Source organism: Clupea harengus, chromosome 14 (assembly GCF_900700415.2).
Source record: "Clupea harengus chromosome 14, Ch_v2.0.2, whole genome shotgun sequence".
In the NCBI taxonomy this organism is placed as follows: domain Eukaryota; kingdom Metazoa; phylum Chordata; class Actinopteri; order Clupeiformes; family Clupeidae; genus Clupea; species Clupea harengus.
The window spans coordinates 9,401,206-9,423,784 of NC_045165.1; the positions used below are offsets into that span (position 1 = coordinate 9,401,206).

The window sequence follows — 22,579 nt, forward strand, 5'->3', positions numbered from 1 at the left end:
AGAGGGCAATGTAAGACTGCCATGCATTTTGTCAAAATAAAGACGCTGTGCTGGTTCCAATAGAGAGAGAGAGAGCTATCCCAGCTCCTTCGGAAGGTTTGAGACCAAAAAAACTGTATTTATTTCCTCAGTCGTACGTACTGTGGTCAGTATGAATCACACGTTGTATAAAGTTAAGCTATCTTAATCATTCATTTAGGCTGTTCTCATTAATAAAAGCGGGGGCTGCAGGCAATCTTGTAATATAATAATTGATCGCTAGATGATGCCATCTACAAGAGCTTAAACTGATTATTTGTGACATTGTTTGTGTAAATCTGTGAACATTAATGACATGAAGACCATTTCAACCAGATTGACAAGGCTATTGCCATTTTTTGAGGAAAATTGCCAACAATCAAAGTGCAACATTGTTACCCCAACCCTAAAACAAAAGTTGAATGTCACCTTGTTTGGGCTTTAATCACTGTGAATTAATAAGGTCAGTGTAGCCTACATTGTTCTCTGACAAAGGTTAGGTGGACAACTTAAAATTATTTTCTGTGCACAGGAGGAAGTGACATGCATCTTGAGGCGGGGAGTGGAGAGTCGCCAGGTAGCTGACTGTAGGCTAGCCAGACTCGTTCTGTAGCATTTGAGTTGTCTGTTGAAAAGAAGTTTCAGCCTCCGTCAAACTCGGCAAAACAGCCGTTCGGATGTAAATTTCGACGCAAAATCGCTGCTTTTTACAGAACAAAAATACTAGTCAATATTTTGGTGTGTAATTGATTTGAACAATTGAAAAGGTGAGTTCGTAAACATTGATAATAGTAGCTTGGCAGACAGTTAACTTTAAAGCTGTTGGGTTTTCTGCTAGCTAGCTAGCTAGCAGCCTGTAGTCACAGCAAGGCAGGGTAACCATAGGGCTTGGTTAACGTTATGAAGATGCAGGGAGAGAGTTAGCTAAGTGGCCATCTCTGTGTCGCCTGTCTGGTGTGCGTTTCCAGACACATTAAATGTAAGCTCCTTTGGTTCGTTGTCGTTAAATTATGTCAAACTGACGTTTGCCATCACTTGTTGCTCCAATTTATAAATGATGTAGCATTTGATAGTCAGTGGGATAACTTGCGTTTATCTACGAGCTAACGTTAACTTTTAAAGTAGCAGAACCATGTAACATTGACGTTAGTGTGCTAACCCTGGCTAGGTCTCTGGATTTATTCATGCAACGTTATAGTTAACGTTGCATATGCTAGCGAACATTAGCTTATCACTTGTCTGTCAAGAATGTGTATTGGTTAACGTTGGTTATTTTACGTAATTACTCAGGCTGTCTTGTCTGAATTTAACGAGAGACCTAGCTAGTAAGGTGAAAAGTTCCTGAAGTTGACGTTAGCTACTTTGATCGTTTAACAGTTATGTTACAGTAAAGTACATATTGTTTCCCAGCGACCTGTTAGCTTGCTATCCTAGCTGTATACGTAGGGAGATAGAAGTGACTGGTTGAAAGTTAAACCTTAGGTGAAGTGAATGTAGATACATTTGTGATTTTCAGTGAGACACTGCACAATCACAGAGGAGTTACCTACGTAAATGAAACAAACGGCAACATAATAATGGTAATGTTGACATTGATAGAGATAAGGAATGTGTGCCTACTGAAGCGATGAAAGTAAACACCTGTCCAAGTCGAAATGAGATTGTCGTTTAATATCTCTTACTCACTTTATTTTTTTTGGCGACCAGGAAATGGACCAAAATCCCTACTTGGAAGTTGGAGTGGCACTGTATTAGACCACCAAGGATATCACATCGTTTTCTTTGCGGAAGACTTTGTTTGTTGACTGGAACCTCTTGTAAATGTAAACAAGAAACAGCAACAAGAAACCGATAGCTAACAACTAGCAAGGAGGCCACAATGGACATCTATCCCCGACCCAGTGGCGAGATACAGCGCAGAAATCCACAGCACGACTTTGAGCTGATTCAGCGCGTCGGCAGTGGGACATACGGAGATGTGTACAAGGTAAATGTTTAATTTTACATTTAATACAATCACATTTTCTGTTAACGAGCTTCGGGGATTTGTCCATGTCGGACTGACGGACTAGACATAGTCTCATTTGTTAATGGCAGCCTACTTGGTTAGTGAGCGTGATTCATGGTGAATATTATGGACTCTTCTGCTCTTAGTCTAAGAAATCATCCATAACTTGTTCAATTAATTGCAGGTTCTGTATGTCAGATGATTCTTTCTGTATAAACAGTTTTGTTCAAATTGGCAAACGCCTTTAAGATTAGGAAACAAATCTTACCAAGAAACAAATGTCTACACCCGCAGCGTGAGGTTGTTTTCGATGTTTGTTTTTGACCTGCAGCATTCGTGTTTGTAGTCACAAGTCATGTAACAGCTGAATGACATGTAGCGCCTTTTACTGACCCCCCCCCCCCCCCCCCCAAAGTAAACGTGCTCATACCCAGGTCAACAATGACCTTTCCAAGAATCACTTGTTCTTTTTCACAACCACGACTAAAACTCAGAGAAGCCCAGAAAGTTAAAATACCTTATGTTTTTGTTGTTGAGTGTGTGCGTGCAAACTTTTTATTTAATTTCACTCTCTGCTGTTTCAACAGTAGAAGGGGTTAACAGTGTAAAATTTCTAATAAAAGAAAAATGAGTCACAAAGCCACCAACAAAGAGCCGCAGTGAGTTCGGTTGGCTTTTTGAGTCACTGTGGAGTAACTCAAGTTCACACCACATCACATCACCCCACCCTCCCCCATAGCCTTCCTGCCTACAACATTGGCCACCCAGCCAGGCCTTGCTGCTGTAGCAATTGCACCTGTTTGCACAGCATGGTCCAGACACACCTGACGAGATCCATTTTGCTCTTGGCAATGCAGTGGTGGGGGGTTGTTGTTGTTTTAGCCTCTGATTCACACTTAAAACTGTTGTGGATATTATGGTACTTATTTCTTTAATGATTTTGATGTATTTAATGCTTGTTTTGTAAACTTGATTTTGCTGTGTGTGTGTGACTGAGAGGAAGAGGTTTTTGCAAGACTCATTCCCGGCAACATCTAAACTGACAACATTCCTCTCAAAAGGAGGGGGAAGAGAGAGAGACAAGAGCTTATCAGCATCTATTTGAAAAGAGCCAGGATGATATTGCGGTTCACGTGTGTGACAAGACTGAGCTAGCCACGTGAAGGGACAGCATATCAATCCATACACTCTGAAGTGTAGGACCTCTGTAGTGTCATAATCTACTAACCCCGAATTCAACCGATGAAGTGATCCTAAAGCAGTGTCACCGTTTTTTATCATGGATGGAGAAAAGCATGTTCATCCATCAGCTATAGCTGTGTTTCTAGCTCATGTGTGGCCAAACAGACTAAAACCCTCAACCTAGTGTGAGTGTCAGTGGTGAAAAATGAAGAGTGAAGGTCCCAGGATACCAGTGACTGGCTCCTCCATGTAAATAAAGGCAGCCTGGCCCTCTTTATATGGGCAGCGTGGAAAAATAACTGGCTCACTTTTTCATTTTGACAGCAGAATCATGAGTCCACTGATCAGTACCAGATGCTCTCTGTATGGAAAAGAACATCTCACCCTGGCTGGTTGCAGGCTGAGCGTCATGCCGATCACAATTCAGTCCAGCATGCAGTTCAATACAGCTGAAATCATATGGGCTCTTAGGCTTATTGCAGTAAAGTCCCACCAAACAGCCTGTGCAATTGAGTTCATAGGAGCTGAAGCAGTGGTAAAGACTAAAGTAAGAGTAACAATTAGCGACCCCTCCCACACCTCCCCCTGACCTCCCTCCTATCTAGAAGCTTTTAGAAGCGAGACTTGTGGCTAACTGAGGAGCTAGCCTGACATTAAACTGTTGTAAATTAGAAAGATGTGTGTGTGTGGTGAGGACAGAATCACATTCCACCCCTCCTAATTCTCAGTGGATGCCCCCAGCTGCACCTCCGCTGGTGCATGGCTGCCGGTAGCAGCAGGTCAGAGTCTTCACTGTAATAAGGCCTCAGCCGTCGCCCGGAACCTCTGACCTTCCCTGCTCTGTCTAGGGATCCAGGATAATGCTCGAGAAGTTCCTGGAAGAGCAGTGAAAGTGGGCCAGTCATCCCCCTCTGGCTTCCGTCGGACCTCTCGGCTTTATTTATGACCCAAGTGCGACGTTGTGTGTGTGTGTGTGTATCTGTCTGTGCTTCCTGTTACCCAGTCGAATATATGTGAGAGGAAGCGAAGTGAATACACTTACACACACACACACACACACAGACACAAAAGAACGCCTTACCTAAGTGAATACACACACACGCATTCGCACTTAAAGAAGCAGTACTCAGAACTGAAGTAAGTAGGTTAGTTTCAGGTTCTCTGAGAGTTTGGCATGAGAGCAGTAGAACAACTCTGTCCCCTCTTTTCCACCAGGCATGCGAGCCACAGGCGTGTTCTCCCAGCTCTGCTGGTGTGACAAATGACCAGTTTCCGACAGAACGCCCACCGATGCGCAATATGCCACTATCCACAGCGGCAGCCCACAAAAATACTACTCCTAAAAGTAGTGAAATTCGTCAGGAAAAGGCCGCTTTGTCATGTCTTGCATAACTTCCTGTGCTGCTGCACAGATCAGTGTCTGTGTGTGTGTGTGTGGCAAGGAGAGGACAGTTGGAGATTTTTTTTGAAAGGCAGCTATCATGGGTCAGGCTCATTCTTTCCATTTTCCACATGCTGTGGTGGAGCAGGAGGAGAGCTGGATTGGAGCTCCAGAGCTTCAGCAAGAGAGGCAGGAGCCCAGAGAGAGTCTGTCTGCTCACAGCCCCTTGCCTTGGAGCCAGGCTCTACTATGGCTGCAAATAAGAACATTCCAGCAGAAGAGATACAAACCTCTATGGACTGAATGGTCGCACATAAATAACCTTCATGTTGATGACATTCAAAGTAACTATTGTAGTTTCACTGTATGCTCTCCTGCTTGACTAAATAGTCTCAAAGAAAGTCAAATACGATACGCAGGATTATTCAGCCGAGAGAGACAGAGGAACCAGGCTGGTTTTGTCCCCCCCAAACACAGGCAAAGCAGTGTCTGGCATTTGCGCACAATTTCACAAGTGTTCTGTTAATCTGAAGCTATGCCCTATGCCACTCATTTCTTGTGAAAATGTTTGACTATTCATCTGCTGTTTCTGTTGTTGTTCTACTAGTCTGTAGATGTTTTCTAAGTTAGTGGTGGTTCTCCTAGACTTTGCCATGGTTGGAGACCACGTCCCCTCACTGTGCAATGCACACACAACCTATCTGGCGTGCATGGAATTTCCAGAAGTTCCCTCATTGATTAGAATTGTGTTGAAACTGCAGTTGCCCAGGAGAGGAGTAAAGTGTGAATTTTTTTTCGAAGGCTACCATAGTGTATAACTATAATTTCTATAATTGCCAGGAATTTACCATTGGTAATTTGGTTTTCCCAGATTGTGTGTGTGTGTGTGTGTGTGTGTGTGTGTGTGTGCTGTTGGGATGTGGGTCATCAGCGTTAACTCAGTTTTATGTCTTTAGTAGACTGACTACTGTTTTACTACCACAACTTCTGTCTCACAGCGAGTGATAAGAAAGCTGATAGCTGAACACTTGCTCACACCAATACTATTACCTTTAGCGCACACACACAACAAATACTTACACACTAATAGGTTACCTGGATTGCATAACAAGGATATTAACTGGCAGTCTCTTGGCCACAGCCAAGCACTCTGACATGTACAGACGGCCATGCAGCATCAACACAGGCTGTTAAACGCATGAACATCCCATACACACATGCATACCTATGCTTTCATGCACACAGACACACACATGCACACATTCATAGGCACTGACTATAGCTGCCCACGGTGGGGCAGGTACTGGATTTAAGGGCCCTCAGGAGGGTAACGGTGGGGCAGGTACTGGATTTAAGGGCCCTCAGGAGGGTAACGGTGGGGCAGGTACTGGATTTAAGGGCCCTCAGGAGGGTAACGGTGTGGCGGCATGCAGTCTCTATCTGGCACACTACCGCAGCATTGTTTCACTTCACCTGTGGTGACTGCTGACTCCAGTCTCGGCAAGCCGCCCGCTGGTCCGACTGTAAAACACAACGAGCTTAAGAGAAGGCTGTGTGTGTGTGTGTGTGTGTGTGTGTGTGTGCTGCAGTACCTTCGGAGCGCACATTAAAGATCATGCCCTCGCGTTCAGTTTTGTATTCTTTCCATAGGTCGCTTGTGTGGTTTAGACAATACAATATTTTTCTTTGCGAAGACTGCAACGTGCTGAATGAAGTGTGTGTGAAGCTGTAACCGTCTATAGAGCTGTTTCTGGGGAGTAAGTGTGTGTCTGCCCTGCAGAGAAAGTTATGTGGTGGCCTCTCCCATAAGGTCTGTCCTGATCAGACAAGCTGTTGGCTGCTGGAATGCCAGCGCTGATATTCAACACACACAGATAGACAGAAATGGCTGGTTGGTTGTACTCCCTGTATGCACACAGAACAGGCTGAAACAGGACTGGGGCCTTTTCAAAACAACTGTGCTGTATGTTTTTCTCTCCCTGCTTCTCTTTCTCTCTCTCTCTCTCTCTCTCTCTCTCTCTCTTTCCCTCTCCCTCTCCTCCCTCTGTTTTTCGCTCGCTGCACGCCGCTCTTTCTCTCTCTCAGTCTGTCCTCCCCCCTTTCTCCTCCCTGGACTCACACACACAGGAAATACCGTGCATTTGAGAAGTGCGGCGCAGAGCTCAATATGCTGCTGTGCTACACACAGTCACAGGCAAACATACACAGATATGCACATCAGTGAGTGTGTGTGTGTGTGTGTGTGTGTGTGTGTGTGTGCGTGTGTGTGTGTGTGTGTGTGTGTGTGTGTATATACAGCCTCTCAGGCAACAGATCTCTCTGGATCAGACATGTTCTTTCACATTTCATTTAAAAAAAAATTAAAAATTTCACACACATACTACACACACACACCAAATAACCTCAACCTCACACAATCATATACTTCTGCTCACACATTCTCACCCATTGTGTCTCTTTCTTTCTCGCACACATGCTTAGTTTAGCGATGGTGGTTTTTATTTCTCTCTAACACACACACACCATACAACTTCATTCTCTCACACGATCATATATTTCTGCTCACACATTCTAACCCATTCACCCAGTGTCTCTCTCTAACACACACACACACACACACACAGTTGTTATGTGAGATGAAAGAGCAGTTTTCCCCACATGTGGCTGTAGCTATACAGTGCTGATGAGTTCTGACCCTCTGGTCTCAGAGTCTTTAGCTTTTGAAGACTGGCACTGCTGCACGGCTCTGCACATCTACAAAGCTCAGGTGTGTGTGTGTGTGTGTGTGTGTGTGTGTGTGTGTGTGTGTGTGTGTGTGTGTGTGTGTGTGTGTGAAACTGTAAAAAATGTATAGGAATGTTTCAGAGCCAGTGTGTATGTATATTTTTGTGTGAATAAACCTACACAAACCCGTTTGTGCCTGGGAACATTTGAAAGGTGATAAATGTGTGTGTGTGTCAGGGTAGCCTGGTTTCCTATGCATCGGAGGAAGAATGTGTCAGTCCTGGCAGGCCTGCTCTCTCATATTACCATAGCAGGAATGTCATGTGAGGAGATGGTACACTGGTATTGTCTGCATGTGAATGAGCAGAGGGTGGGGTTGGACTGGAAGGTGGGGTGTTGCAGGGGGGTGGGGTGTGTGGGCTGTGCAGGGGGTGTGGGGTGTGCAGGGGCTTTTATTTGTAATGACAGGGGAGTGAAAACCAAAGCATTCCGGCTCCTTTCAAGCCGTCAGTCGTATTCCGCCACGGGAGGGTTATGACCTGTCAGCTGAGATGCTGTAGCGTCCCAAAACTTCCCTCAGAACTGGGTCAGCCCTCCTGAGTCTGCATCAGCTGTAGGTGTGTGTGTGTGTGTGTGTGTGTGTGTGTGTGTGTGTGTGTGTGTGACTGAGTGTGTGAGAGAGAGATGACATAGTGTGACTACCACTTTGACCCCGGACATAGAGCTCACATTGTGCCAGACTGGTCTGCTCTGTCCAAGAGGCAAAGTGACATCATTGGCGTGGAGTAGTCACATAGTCCACAACTGCAGCCAGTGTCTTCTACTGGAGAACCTGCTCCTATAGCGTGTGCACACACACACACACACACACACACACACACACACACACACACACACAGAGCATATTTATAGTGTACAGTTTACACCTTCATTCAGATACGCTTGATACGCAGATATAAAACACAAGATGGAATACTCTCAACACTCACTCCATCGGTCTTGTGTCATTGGTCCCCACATGCACACACAAGCCTAATGTTTACAGATGCTGTGAAATAATAACCTACTAGCATTTAAATAGCTTTTTGAATCTTCAATACTCTCCTCCTTCCAGAGCTGGGTTAGTGTACGAGTTCTGCTTTTGCCTTAGAGAAATGCTTTGGAACTATGAAGGTTAAAGAGCAGATGGGCCTTCCCCCTTTGAGTAGGTTCTGCTAAAGGCTTCCTTATTTCTCACCCTTATTCTCTCACCCTTATTCTTCGGTCTGTGGCTCTGTCAGAAACAGCTGCTTTTTTACTAATATTTATGACTCTATTTATGATTTATGATGCTGCTTTTACTGCCTTAGGGCTGCAATTCCTGTGAATTTATCGGCAGTAAATCTTCTAATTGACTTCCCTTTGTTTCAAGGCGTTGACTATAGAGGAGCACTTCTAGCAGTGCTTCAGAAAGTGCTTGCCAGGCTCGCCAACCAGGCATGAGTTTTTGGGTATTGGGTCTCCTAAACCCTCCAGTTATAGGCATGCACATCCAGTGCTGCCACTGTTTTGCAGTATTCACACCGCAAATGATATGCATGTCAAAGCTTTGCTACAGTACTACAGTATGTTCTTTGATTTGGGGTTTGGGGGTGTTTTGCACACACGTCCACATGCATGATCCTCTCAGTTACCGCCAGTCTGAAGTGTTTGCTCTGATTATGGGGGGGTCAACAAGTAGGCCATGTATGGAGTATTTAAATAGGGCAGAATCTGACAGAATATTAAAGACGGGGAAAAAAATGCTAATTCAGTCTGGGGCCAGATTATGACCGAAGCTGTGCTGGCTGTGTTGCTCTGTGCCAGATTATGACCGAAGCTGTGCTGGCTGTGTTACTCTGTGCCAGATTATGACCGATGCTGTGCTGGGTGTGTTGCTCTGTGCCAGCTGTATATTTAGTTGAGGGCAGGATGGGTTTGAGCAGGAGTACATGTTCCGGGATGAAAAGATTAATCTCCTTTTCCAGAATGCTGGGGAGAGAGGAAGCGAAGCATTTGCTGTCTTGACAGGGTGTGTGTGTGTGTGTTTAATAAGGTGTGTAGAGTGACAGGTCTGTTAACTTCAGGTTACATAACCTCTTTAGAGCATTGTGTGGCATAATAACTTACCTGCAGGGTGCCTGTCAGGAAACACACATTACTTAAACTCTGTGTGTGTGTGTGTGTGTGATGAACAGACAGGACTAGGGCTGAACGATTAATTGCATTTGCGATTTAATCGCGATATGATAGAACGCGATTTTCTAATCGCAACGTTCGCGATTAAAAACGTGGTCTTAAAAAAAAAAAAGTTTTTTTTTTTTTTTTTTTTTTTTAAGACCACGTTTTTAATTTTAAAACGTTTTAGTTTTAAAAAACTTTTTTTTTTTTCTTAAGATGGTACATTTTGCACACAGTGTTTAAAAAGTACATGCCTTGTGTTTATTCTTACAATGACTTTGTTTAAATTACTTAAATGCACAGTAGCAAAGCCACCGATTTATTGTTCTTGATTCTGTAATGAGCCGTTAAATACAAATTTAAAATGTGGGAAATAATATTTTACACTAAATGTATCTAATATTGTGTTGGTCATATTTAAATCATTCATTACGATTTGTTGGGGAAAAAATTTGGATAAAATAAAAAATTGCATATTAAATCGCAATCGCAATATTTGGAAAAAAAAATCGCAATTAGATTATTTTCCCAAATCGTTCAGCCCTAGACAGGACTGTTTCCAACAGAGCATCTTATTTGGCATGATTATTCAATAATGATTTAATTTGAATGCTTTTCTTCAGCAGACCTTGTTTTGTCCTCTGGGGTGTGTGCATGCGTGTGTGTGTGCGTCCATGCATCTGTCCCAAGGCCACACTTTCAGGTTTATCTGTGGTCTTTTCCCAGGTGTGTGTGTGTGTGTGTGTGTGTGTGTGTACAGGGGACAGCTGTTTTTTCTTCAAATCTGATTGGCTGATAACAGAGCTGTCAGCAGATGCTTCATGCTAAACGGTTCCCATCAACCACGCCCCCCCCCCCACCTTGCCCTATAATCTCAGGTATGCATCTGGCCATCAGTTAAGACAAGGGATGCTTGGGGGGGCAGGTAACACAGTCCTCAAGGAACTGCTTCCACTGGCTGGCAAAAGCATTCCACACACACACACACACACACAGGTCACTCTTCTCTACTCTTGTCTGGGGTTTGATCTGTTCTCAAACGCCCCCAGTTAGTGCTGTGTGGTGACTGAAAATGTCTCTCAGTTAGTCTGGAGGGATTTTCTGAAAAAGGTTGTAGAATCATACACGGTCAACTGCTGTTGGAAACTTTGGCTGGGGAAAAGCTCGCTCACTCTCTCGCTCTCTGTGTCTGTGTGTGCGTGTGCGTGTGCGTGCGTACGTGCGCGTGCGTGTACTCTGTTGTTTGTGTGGTGCATGCTCCTTGCACATGAAGTCCTGGAGACCTTTAGTTTAAGTAAACTCTTAGCCTTTATTGTGTGAATTAAACTGAATGGGTTTTTGTTTTCTCCAAGAATTGCCCCAGACAGGTTTTTTGGCAGTGTTCATTAGGCTTAGTCTGAGCTCTCACAGGTACAGTGTTGTTGCTCAGAGTGTAAGTCACCTCACTCAGGCAGGGCGGCTGCAGTGCCTGGGGCTTCTGCCGGAGGAGATGCTCCTGGTGTCAGTGGGATGCTTGTGTGTGGCTGCCGCTGCTGTATTGCACTAGTGCAGAGTGTGTGCTGTCTGTCTGTCTGTCTGTCTGTCTGTCTGTCTGTCTGTCTGTCTGTCTGTCTGTCTGTCTGTCTGTCTGTGTCTGCGGCAGGACAGGGGATGGTGTAGCTGAGTCATGGTTGTAATGCTGCTTTCTATGTTCTGGATGGTGCACAGATTCTATCTTGTTGGTTGTGTTTCTTCTGTGGAGATGTTATGTGTTGGGTATGTAGGCCTACTTGGTCACACACACACACACACACACACACAGCTGCTCCCTGGATGTTGCTGTTAGAACTGCTTACAGGCGAGTCACAGAGGACGTGTTCACATTCCTCCCTTCAGCGCCTCCCACACACTTTTTCTCTCCTTTTTCAGCCTCCTCCTGTCCTCTCCTAATCTCCCATGTTTGTCTTATCTCCTGTCGTGTCTTCTCCACTCGAGTCTCCACTGCACTCTCTTCAACCTTCTCCTCTCCTCTCCTCTCCTGAATCCTCATGTTTAGCCTCCTCCCCATCCCTTTTCTTTTCTTTTCTTCTCTCCCTCTTCCTCCTTCCTCTCTCCTCTCCTGTTCTTCTGCCATCTCTTTTGCACAGCTGAGAGATAAAGAGAGAGAGAGAGAGAGAGGCCATTTTCTCTTCACTCAATGACTAGTAGAAGGCTACGCACAGAAACAGCAGGGTCATTTTCAGTGTCATTGCTGTCATCGTCACCACTAGTCTCCATGTGAGACTGCGCGGGGGTGTCTGTGTCACTGTGGCTATGTGTCATCTTTGTGTGTGTGCTTGTGTACTTGTGTGGTGTGTGTGCTTGTGTGTGTGTGTGTGTGTGTGTGTGTGTGTGTGTGTGTGTGTGCGTGTGTGTGTGTTATGAGCATCTAAATGTGACTGCCAGTTACCCTGATGGTAGATATCTCTGCAAATGAACCCCATCAGCCCTAACTGTCCTGCTCAAACTCTCTGCTCTAAACTCTCCCCTCAAAGTCAGCAATCCAGCTCCCTTCACTCCTTAAGCTGAATCATTGTCAATCAAGTGCTGCGAGGGGTTATCTGGACTTGTTACCTGGTTTGTTTTTTCACTGTTTGGTGTGTGTGAGTGAGTGAGTGAGTGAGAGAGAGAGAAAAAACTCGTACACTAACCCAGCTCTGGAAGGAGGAGAGTATTGAAGATTCAAAAAGCTATTTAAATGCTAGCAGGTTATTATTTCACAGCATCTGTAAACATTAGGCTTGTGTGTGCATGTGGGGACCAATGACACAAGCCGATGGAGTGAGTGTTGAGAGTATTCCATCTTGTGTTTATATCTGCGTATCAAGCGTATCTGAATGAAGGTGTAAACTGTACACTATAAATATGCTCTGTGTGTGGGACGTGTAATGTTTTTATTTACTTACTGCCTCCTCCTGAGAGATCATTACGTTCTTATCTCTCTTGTTTCCCTTATCATATCGGTTTTCACTCCACACACTGTGTGTGGCTACCTTCGAGAATTAATTAAATTAGGGATGCACGATACCACTTTTTTACAAACCGATACGAGTACGAGTATTTTTATTTGTGTACTTGCCGATACCGAGTACCGATACCGATACTTCTTAGATTTGGTCTCCATGAAAGTGCAATTAATTTGGAGGCAGATTTTATTTTATCCTCTGCAGATTATGTCAAGCCTATAGTACAAAATTAACAGAAGGCTATCCCAAGCCAAAAATAAACAGAGCTTTCTGGTTTTAACACAAAAAAAAGCCTTCAAACAGACAATATCATCACATTAGACAAAATGCAAATATAACCAGATAAAGGCAATTCAATTTGCTGCATAGTTAACAACACAGTCTGCTTAACAAAAAGTGAACAGAACTATTACTGGATTAGCACAAGAGCACATTTCAGTTACAAAAGGATCAGAAGAATCTCCTGCTCAAGTACACAAACAATCACTTAACCTATGTGGCACAGTCTTTCTCTCTACCTCTCTCTCTCTGTGTGTGTGCGTGCGCGTTTTTTTCTTTTGCAAGACGTCAGTTAAGATTGGTTGCTTCGGTCTTGCGCCACTAGCATCAGTGAACTCTGTGTACTTAGCACTATGGTGCGTCTTCAGATGTTTAATCAAATTGCTTGTGTTAAACAGAGTACTTTCCTTTCCGCCCCTCGACACCGTAGCAGTGCAGATCTTACACTGTGCCTTACTCCTGTCGTCGTCATTTATCTTAAAATGAGCCCAAATCGCCGTTAAGGCAGCACAACGGAATTGCTAATCGCTAACGAGATGCTAGCAGCAAAATTTAGCGAAACCTGTATACTGAAATACTTTGACACTGACAAACTTTCCTAACACAGTCAAACATCAAGCAAATGCAACACAAGACGGCAAATAAGCTACTTACTAGTCTGGCAGAGAATGGTAGGACAGGTAGGACAATAAATCACAATTTGTGTCAGCATAGCCCGGCCAGTTTGATGCAGTGAAATACTGATGAGTGGTATCGGTGCTTGGTATCGGCAATTCAACAACGAGTACAAGTATTTTAACGAAGTATCGGCACCGATACTGGTATCGGTATCGGTGCATCCCTAAATTAAATGTATCCAATCTTCGAAACTGAATCTGTGGAGCTTGTTGATTTATAATGTTGAGTTATAATGAGTTCGTATTGTCACATTTTCTCTGTCTCTTTCAATCACATACACACAGAGGAACTGAATCTCTTTCTCACCCGCTCTTTTTCTCCCTGTCTAGACTTCATAGGCCAAAAATCTCTCTCTGTCTCTCTTCCGGTCTCCCTATTTCTGTCTGTAGTCCTTCTCTCTTGTTGATTTGAATCATCTCATGTACCAGCTCCCTGTTCTCAGAAGTAATTCTCAGTTTGTCGGTTCATTAGCTGATGAACGCAGCCATGAGAAAGAGACTGCGCTCTGTCGAAAATGTGAAATATATGACGTGTGGGCATGCCTGATTTCTCCGATTGCTGTTGACCTCAGGCAACGCCATCTGCGGAGCGGCGGCCTCTCAGGCTGCGTGGACTGATTGATAGAGATGATAACGGCTAGCATAATTATTGTGATACGCTCCGGCAGGTATCTCAAGGGTTGAATGCTTTATCTCAAACTTAGCAGGTATCTCAAGGGTTGAATGCTTTATCTCAAACTTAGCAGTGTCTGGTGGTATCTGACATCTGTTTGAAAGATTGCCTTTGTGTGGGGGTGAAACCGAGTGTTGTATTGAGTCATTCTCTTTCTGTGTTTCAGGCTCGCAACATTCAGACTGGAGAGCTCGCTGCTGTCAAGATCATCAAACTAGAGCCAGGTGAGTGTGTGAGAAGAGTGTTGGTGGTGTGTGTGTGTGTGTGTGTGTGTGTGTGTGTGAGAGAGAGAGATGCATATTTTATGTGTGCTGTGTTCTGTGGAATATGTAGACATGGAAAGGTGTGTGTGCGTTAGTTTGTGTGCGTACATGTATGCAAGCATGCAACCTTTGAAATCACCTAACACAGACTGATTTTGGAAGCATGTACACACACTCACACACACAAGCATGTACACACACTCACATACATACATACTCACACACACTCACATACACAGAAGTCCACACAAACACTTGTGAAAAAGAGACATGTTGTATTTCCATCATATCTCTGAAAATGCTGTTTAGACAGTGTAGCAAAGGTCTGCAGCAGCTGCCTTGTTTTTAGGCAGTCTCTCCCTCTGTCCCTATGTGTCTGTGTGTGTGTGTGTGTGTGTGTGTGTCTGTGTGTGTGTGTGTGTGTGCGTGTGTGCGCATTTGGCCGACTGACAGATAGTGTTGATCCTGTTCAGTGGGATTACGTGTGAAATGTATGCTACTAAGCCACAGACAAAACTCATTAAAGCCTACACACACTACTCTCTCTCCCTCACACACATACACACAAACACAAATTAAACATTAGTTATGTATTCACAATTTCATGTCTGTCTGTAGGCCTTAATGTGTTTTTGTGTATCAGTAGATGTGAATAAGTGTGTGTGTACCTGTGCCTGCGTCAGTGCACACAATCACTATTTATTTATATTGTTCATCAGGTAGGGAGTGTGTTCATCATGTTACAGGGGTGTATCCTGTTCTTGCTCAGTAATCCACAGTCACATCAGGATCCATCCGCACCTACTGTGTCATTCACCTTTAGTATCTTGCTCTACAAGTTGAGCTCTGACAACACGGTCATTAAAGTGTGTGCAAGTTAGGGATGGGCATAATTAATCGACGATCGATTAATTGATCATTAAGAATTTCCTTGATGAAATTATTTTTTCATCGATTAAAACTAATGCATGTTCTGTTGCGTAGTGTGCGTGTAATTTATTTATTTTAGGGCTGTCAAAGTTAACGCGTTATTCTATGAGATTATTGTGGCCGAGATTAATGCAATAAAATATTTGAACGCAACTTTGTTTACTTCCGGTGCGCGTTGACCCATGGCACGAAACCGCTGCGTGTCTGCAGTCAGTTAGATAGAAGAGACCGAGACGGTAGTTGAAGATGGAGAGAGCTGAGGGATTGTTGGGCGGAAAGTTTCTGTTTAAGAGGCAAAATGACGGAACAAACGACAAAACTAAAGTTGTATGTAGCATTTGTCAAGCTGAATGTAGCCATCACAGAAGCAGCTCGTCTTTAAGTTATCACCTTAATGCATACACCCGACAGAAAGCAGTCCCAGGTTAGATGGTCGCCAACCCTCACTCCACGACTTCTCTAGGAAATGAACTAGACCAGTCCGTGAAAAGGTTACCAACGCTGTAGCAGTTTAGGTTGCCGGTGACTGTCGGCCCATCAACATAGTTGAAGACGGTGGGCTGACTGAGGTGATTCGAATTGCTTCAGGGGACAATTCTTACGATTTACCGTCGAGGGGCACCATTGTGTCTAGCATACATTCGTTGTATGACGGCGAGAGAGCACGAAAAAAATACAATTAAACAACAGTGTCTAAAATACACGCTGTCTGAAGTGATTACTCGTTAATTTATAAGATTTAGTCTTTAGAAGAAAACAAACTTTTAATCACGATGAATCTAGATGAATGAATTTCAAAATGTGAGATTAATTAGTTAGAGAGAGAAAAAAAGTTGTGTTCATGAGCACCGGCTTCTAGCTGTCGGCTCCGCTGCTTAAGAGTACAGCAGCGCATATTTTCAAGTGTAACCATTGAACGGATCCCGTTTAACTGCCACAAGAGTTGTCCATCTTGTAAGTTTAACTGCCACAAGAGTTGTTCATCTTGTAATAAAGATCTCAATGAGGAAACACGCTGTGTTTTTTCTATTTTCACTGCATTTTAATATAGCCTATAAATAGTGAATTTTAATATAAAAATATTAATGATTAATCGAAAATCGATCGTTAATTCTCCCGACGATCGATTAAGACAATTTAATCGAATGCCCATCCCTAGTGCAAGTCATCACACCTTTACTTCTTTCTGTCCCTCCTTCAGCTCTTCTCCCCCTCTTTGTCTTATTCTATCCATCCTCTCATTCTGCCTCATTTCTCTCTCTCCTCTTTCAGCTCTTCTCCCCCTCTTTGTCTTATTCTATCCTTTATCTCATTCTGCCTCATTTCTCTCTCTCCTCTTTCAGCTCTTCTCCCCCTCTTTGTCTTATTCTATCCTTTATCTCATTCTGCCTCATTTCTCTCTCTCTCTCTCTCTCCTCTTTCAGCTCTTCTCCCCCTCTTTGTCTTCTTCTATCCATCCTCTCATTCTGCCTCTTTTCTCTCTCTCTCTGTCTCTCTCCTTCTCCTTCTCCTCCCCCACAACCTTCCCTCTCTCCGAAGGGGACAGATGCGGGTGAAATCCTTGGCTCCTGAACTTGCCCCAGATTCTTAGGCCTGATTAGAGGGACATTAGACACAGTGAGCAGAGGATTAGGACTTCCTTTAGCCCACTCGCCAACAGGGGCTAATGACGGAGGAGTGTGTGTCCATGCGAGTGTGTGTTTGTGTGTCTGTGTGTTGCCCACTCGCCAACGGGGGCTAATGACGGAGGAGTGTGTGTCCATGCGAGTGTGTGTTTGTGTGTTGCCTACTCGCCAACGGGGGCTAATGACGGAGGAGTGTGAGTCCATGCTACTGTGTGTCTGTGTGTTTGTATGGCTGTGTGTGAGAGGGGGATGTTTGTTAATGTGTGTGTATATTTGTGCCTGTGTGTGTTTGTCTGCATGAACATGTTTGTCTCCATGGGTGTGTTTGTCTCCAGGGGTGTGTCAGACAGACAGTGTGTGTCTGTCTATTTCTGCGTGTGTGTGTGTGTGCACTTGTGTTTGTGTGTCGGAACGTGGAGGCTCTTATAGCAGACAGCGACTGACCCCGTCTAACCTGGGCCAGTGATTCCATCGGGTGTTGTCAGACTCTGTGCAGTGTCCTCAGACTCGTCACCAGTGTGGCTGCAGTTAATGTGCAAATGCACAGTTGGGCACCCATCGACATGCACATTCTCTCCCACACACACACACACACACACACACACACTCACACACACTCGCATACATAGGTACACCTGTTCATGCACACACACATGCATGCACAAACATGTCCCCACCCACACACAAGCAGCCCCCCACACACACACACACACACACACACAGACTCTCTCTCCACACACACACACACACACACACACACATACACACACACACATGTGCCCACAAGTGTGGGGTGAAGTGAGTGGTCTAATGAAAAGTGCTTCAAGTGGAAATACTGGGACATTGCCATGTCCTCTGTGTCTTGTCACAACAGGATTGAACCGTTCAGTTTGATTTGGAGTTTGGGGGTTGTACGCTTTGGGTCCTGGTTTAACTGATGCAGACTGACCTGGGTTTGAATGCCAGCACAGAAAAGGTAGGGAGGGGTGAACACACACACACACACACACACACACACACACACACACACACACACACATTGGTCTGGTGGTGAACAAAGATTCTTGGCCTAGATTATGTGCGCATTCTGCATACTAAGACTGTGGCCTAGATGGCATTGTGTTGAACTTTCAAGACTGACTGGCTGTCTCTCTCTCACTCACTCACTCACTCGCTCACACAGACATTCCCCATGGGCTTCTGGCTCATAGTCACACAAATAAAACACACACACACACACACACACCCGCAGCTCGATCTTTGTGTACCATTTTCAAGAAACTTCAGGTTTTCGTGTGTGTGTGTTTGCGCGCTGCTGTGAGCAGCGAAGGAAGTGACGGCAGACACAGGAAGTGGTCTAGGTTGCCAATGACTGAAGGCTAAGCTTGAAGGTGGCAAAGAGATGGTTGCGGACCTCCCTAGTTGTCTTTAGAGTCTCCTCTCTGCCACAGTATGAAAGATAAGAGATGTTACACAATGCACTTCCACTTTTCAAGGACCTGTGTGTGTGTGTGTGTGTGTGTGTGTTTGAGAAAATTTGCATGTCTGGTGGTCAAGTGTCTACGTGTGTTTGTGTCTGCACGTGCGCACGCCAATGAAGTGATGTTTGGTGTGTGTCCATGCGTGTCTCTATAGGGAGGGTTAGCTGTAAGCTGATTAGATGAGTTAAATGGGGCTCTGCCAGCTAACTGCAAGTGTTATTCTAAGCAACACCCCGCACACACAGCACACACAGCACACACAGGGAAGTCAATACCAGTGTACCAGGGACTCTTGGGAAAGAAGACAGCCAGGCTGATGTCATAGAGACTGTGCTAAATAAGGAAGTGGCGAGTGATTTCTCTGCTGCTGTAAAACAGAAGCTTTAAACAGAACTCTAATCTCACATCCTGTTATCCTTTACGCTGTAGGTCTGCCATCTACACAAGGATCAAACTTAATGAATGTTCTATTAATCAGTTTGTTATTGTATAGTGCAGTGTCCTAGAGGTTAGCACACGCACATAAATGCTAATTGATTCTTTATTGACAAATTTTGTTCAGCAGTGAAGGAGAGTGGAGGTTTTCACATTATATACGTCCCAGTCAACATTTAGAATGGAGTGGCAAACACTTAGGCCTGCAGTTCAAGCTTGCATTCAGTTTGAAGACAAATGTCTGTCTATAAAACAGCTCATTTAGCAAGTTGGTTGCCAGCATCGGTCTCGTGAGAGGTGGTTTGGAGCTGACCTACTATGCACACGGATGATTGGAGTACCACACTGTGTGTGTCAGTCACGTTTCATCTCTGCATGTTTGTGTGAACACACGTCATATGGCATTTCCTAGATCTAAGCAGAATAGTTGGCCTCTTTATCTGTATCAGTTAACCTCCTTATCAACAGCTCAATCAGCAGCCCTTTTAAACGGCAGTTATCGATGTCATCAAGTCCAACAAATACCTGACTTTCCAGTTATCAAGGACCGAAAAGTTACACTTGCATCTAGGCCCTCTGGTCATGCCCTCTGGACCATCTTCTGCTTAAAGGATTTTGACTGTTAGGACAAACACTAGCCAAACCACATTTTAGCATATTCAGTGGTGCACTTCCAGTTTCCATCTGCCTCGGTCCAGTGAGGAAGAACAGCAAGGACTACAGCCATAAGAGAGCCAGTATGAGGTCAACAACATCACCCATATGTAATGAACATATAGCAGGTCAACAACATCACCCATATGTAATGAACATATAGCAGGTCAACAACATCACCCATATGTAATGAACATATAGCAGGTCAACAACATCACCCATATGTAATGAACATATAGCAGCTGCCATTCCTCCTCATTCTTTTGCCTTGTTGGATACAGGGTGGAGACTGAGAGCATGAGCGAGACCCGAGCAAGCAGTGAATACCCTAGTCATAAGCCAACCCACCCGAATGGCTACTGCAAAGCTGAGCATGGTTTAGTATCATTCTGCAACAATCCCATCCCCTCAACTCGGCCCACCGCGACTCGGTGGGGGAAAAAGGCTTCCAGCAGTCAAGCCCTCCATCTGCTCAACAGCAGCCTAGATAATCCCATCTCTGCAGAGTGGCTGCATCACACAGGCTTGTAATGCGACTCATGCGGGGGAGCCAGAGAGGAGGAATGACAAGGACTCTGTGGTGATGAGAGGGTTTTTCTCTCCCCTCCCCTCCCCTCCCCGCCCTCCACTCCTACCCCCTCCCTGCTCAGTTTGTTTTCCACTGGATTGTGGATTCTTTCCGGACGTTTCCGACTATTGTGTGAAAGCCACAGGTATTCCGACACACACACAGCTCGCTGCGGCCACCGGGCTGGGTTTGGGATGGAGGATGATCATCCCGGGGGCCGTAAGGGGGTGGGAGGTTAGTGTGCCTGTGTCATCTGGGGTCTCTGGGTAAGGAGTGTGGTGTGCCGTCGCAGAGAGGTTGTAATCTGCCATCCCAGAAGTTTCTCATTGGTTTTTGAAATAACCCGAAGCTTATATATAGAACATACCCACACAAAGAGAACTTTGCTGGATAAAAGAGTTATTCAATTAAATAGCCAAGGTTTTGCAAGGTCCAACGAAACCTTCCATTTTAAAGGATATGCCTAAGGTTTGTAAATAAGTCATAAGTTGAATGCTCATTAATAGTGACATTCAACACATTAACCGCTCACTACAGTTTCCTCAGCCCCCACATCTTTGGCTGGTGATGGTCCTCCTCACCTTCCCAAACTGGCGATGACTGAATGCGTATCTCTCAGACTACCCTGTAATCCACCATTCAGCCACAGCTCGGCAGCTCGGCAGCTCAGGGCATGACGACTGAAAAACCACAATTATGAACTCAGGACAGATTCCATGCCGTTTCAATCCCTGCTGAAATCGGATCTTACTGAACTTGATGAACCATCTTCTGTTTTGACCTCCTTTCTGTCTCTCTGACTCAGAAAAATGTTTGCGCTTTGTAGCTTGTACTCGTGCAACAATTTGATAGAACACGTGTTTTTATCTGAGTTGAGAGTGATTATGTGTCCGTGTAAGTGAGAGAGTGGTGGGTGATGAAGACATAATGAAAGAGTATAAGAATTAAAATAAGACCCTGAATTTGTCCAAATTGGGAAATGAAGGCTGTGAAATTTTGTGTGCGAGACTTGGGGTGAGAGAACCAGAGAAGAGAAAGACAGAGAGTGGGAGAGGAGGGGAGAGGAGAGGGGAAAAATGAGATTCTTTCCTGAGCACAAGCTGTACCGCCGTGTTTGAGATCCCCAGTAACTCCTGACTTGAAGCCTTTCCAGGATTTATTTTCTCCTCCCCTACTCACTTCTTTTTTTCCTCTCTCTCTCTCCCTCTGTCTGTCTCTCTCCCTCTCTCTCTCTCTCCCTTTCTCTCTCCCTCTCCCCCCTGACTGGTTGCCCTTCTTGCTTTTAATGCTTCCTGTTTCCTCACTGGCTCACTTTCTCTCCGTCTCAAGGCTCCATTTTTGCCCCATCTCCCTTTCCTTATTTGTTTTTGTCTTCTTGTCTGTCCTTGCATACCCCTCCCGTTTGCTCTTGTCTTTTTGTCTGGTCCTTTCTTTCTAACCTTTTGTTTTTTAACTTCTCCATGACACACACACCCTAGCTCTCTCTCTCTCTCTTTGTGTCTCTCGCTCTCTCTCTTTGTGTCTCTCTCTCTCTCTCTTTGTCTCACTCTCTCTGTGTGTCTCTCTCTCTCTCTGTCTCTCTCTCTCTCTCTCCCCCCCCCCTCGCCCTCCTCAAGACAGCTGTATGAGAAAGAGGCCTAATGTGTTGGGCGACACACTGTTGGGTGAACAGGCAGCCCCCGGATGGTCTAGCCCTGTTTGTGCGTGGGAGAGAGAGAAAGGGAGAGGGACAGAGAGAGAGGGAGGGACAGACAGACAGACAGATAGACAGACAGACAGACAGACAGACAGACAGAGAGGGGGAGAGGGAGAGAGGGGGAGAGGGAGAGAGAGAGAGGGAGAGAGAGAGAGGGAGAGAGGGGGAGAGAGGGAGACAGGAATGCAGAGACATCTGCTCAGCATTCAGCCGAGCGACTAGGCTGTGCACTGGAAATCATTAAACCCCTGGAGTCCATACACATTTTTACACACACGCATGCACGCACACACACACACACAAACCACATAGTTCCAACACATAACCACTCCCGCATATCATAGCAGCCGTATAGACTGGAGTATCACTGATCTTAAGGCATCAGGCCTTTGGTGAAATGTTTTTCTAAGTAACAGGTCTCTCTCTCTCTCTATCTATCTATGCAGTGCTACTAGTTATTTACTACTTTTTGTGAATCAATTTGCCCTGAAGTGGATTTATCCTACAGGCACTATTGTCACAGGGCATTTATTTAAGTGACCTCACAGATGGTCTATCAGAATATAAAGATACTGCTGCTGCAAACACCGGCCAACTTCTTGGCAACATTAAAAAAAATAGACCAATTTTTTAAAAGCCACATGTTACAATCGCCACCAATGGAATATCAGTGCATAATCATCATTTTACCTACAGTAAAACTACAGTAGCTCTCTTGCATGCTTTAAGACCATTGCCAAGACAAAGCTGGACTGTTTCACCTGATTTAGACCCACTAGACTTTAAACTCTCTGTAAACAGT

General features: G+C 44.8%; 1 protein-coding gene across 8 annotated transcripts in view; it reads left to right on the forward strand.

The window, feature by feature from the left end:
* Positions 1–553: 553 nt before the first annotated feature.
* map4k5 (mitogen-activated protein kinase kinase kinase kinase 5) overlaps positions 554–22,579 on the forward strand; it is a 52,663-nt gene continuing 30,637 nt past the window's right edge. For 4 of the 8 annotated variants that reach the window (XM_031580412.2, XM_031580416.2, XM_031580417.1 and 1 more), the window contains exons 1-3: positions 554–785; positions 1,726–2,005; positions 14,292–14,349. In XM_031580412.2, the coding sequence (XP_031436272.1) occupies positions 1,898–2,005; positions 14,292–14,349 (166 nt within the window). In that variant the 5' untranslated portion in view covers positions 554–785; positions 1,726–1,897. The other 4 variants (XM_031580418.2, XM_031580419.1, XM_031580414.2 and 1 more) reach the window with 3 other exon arrangements.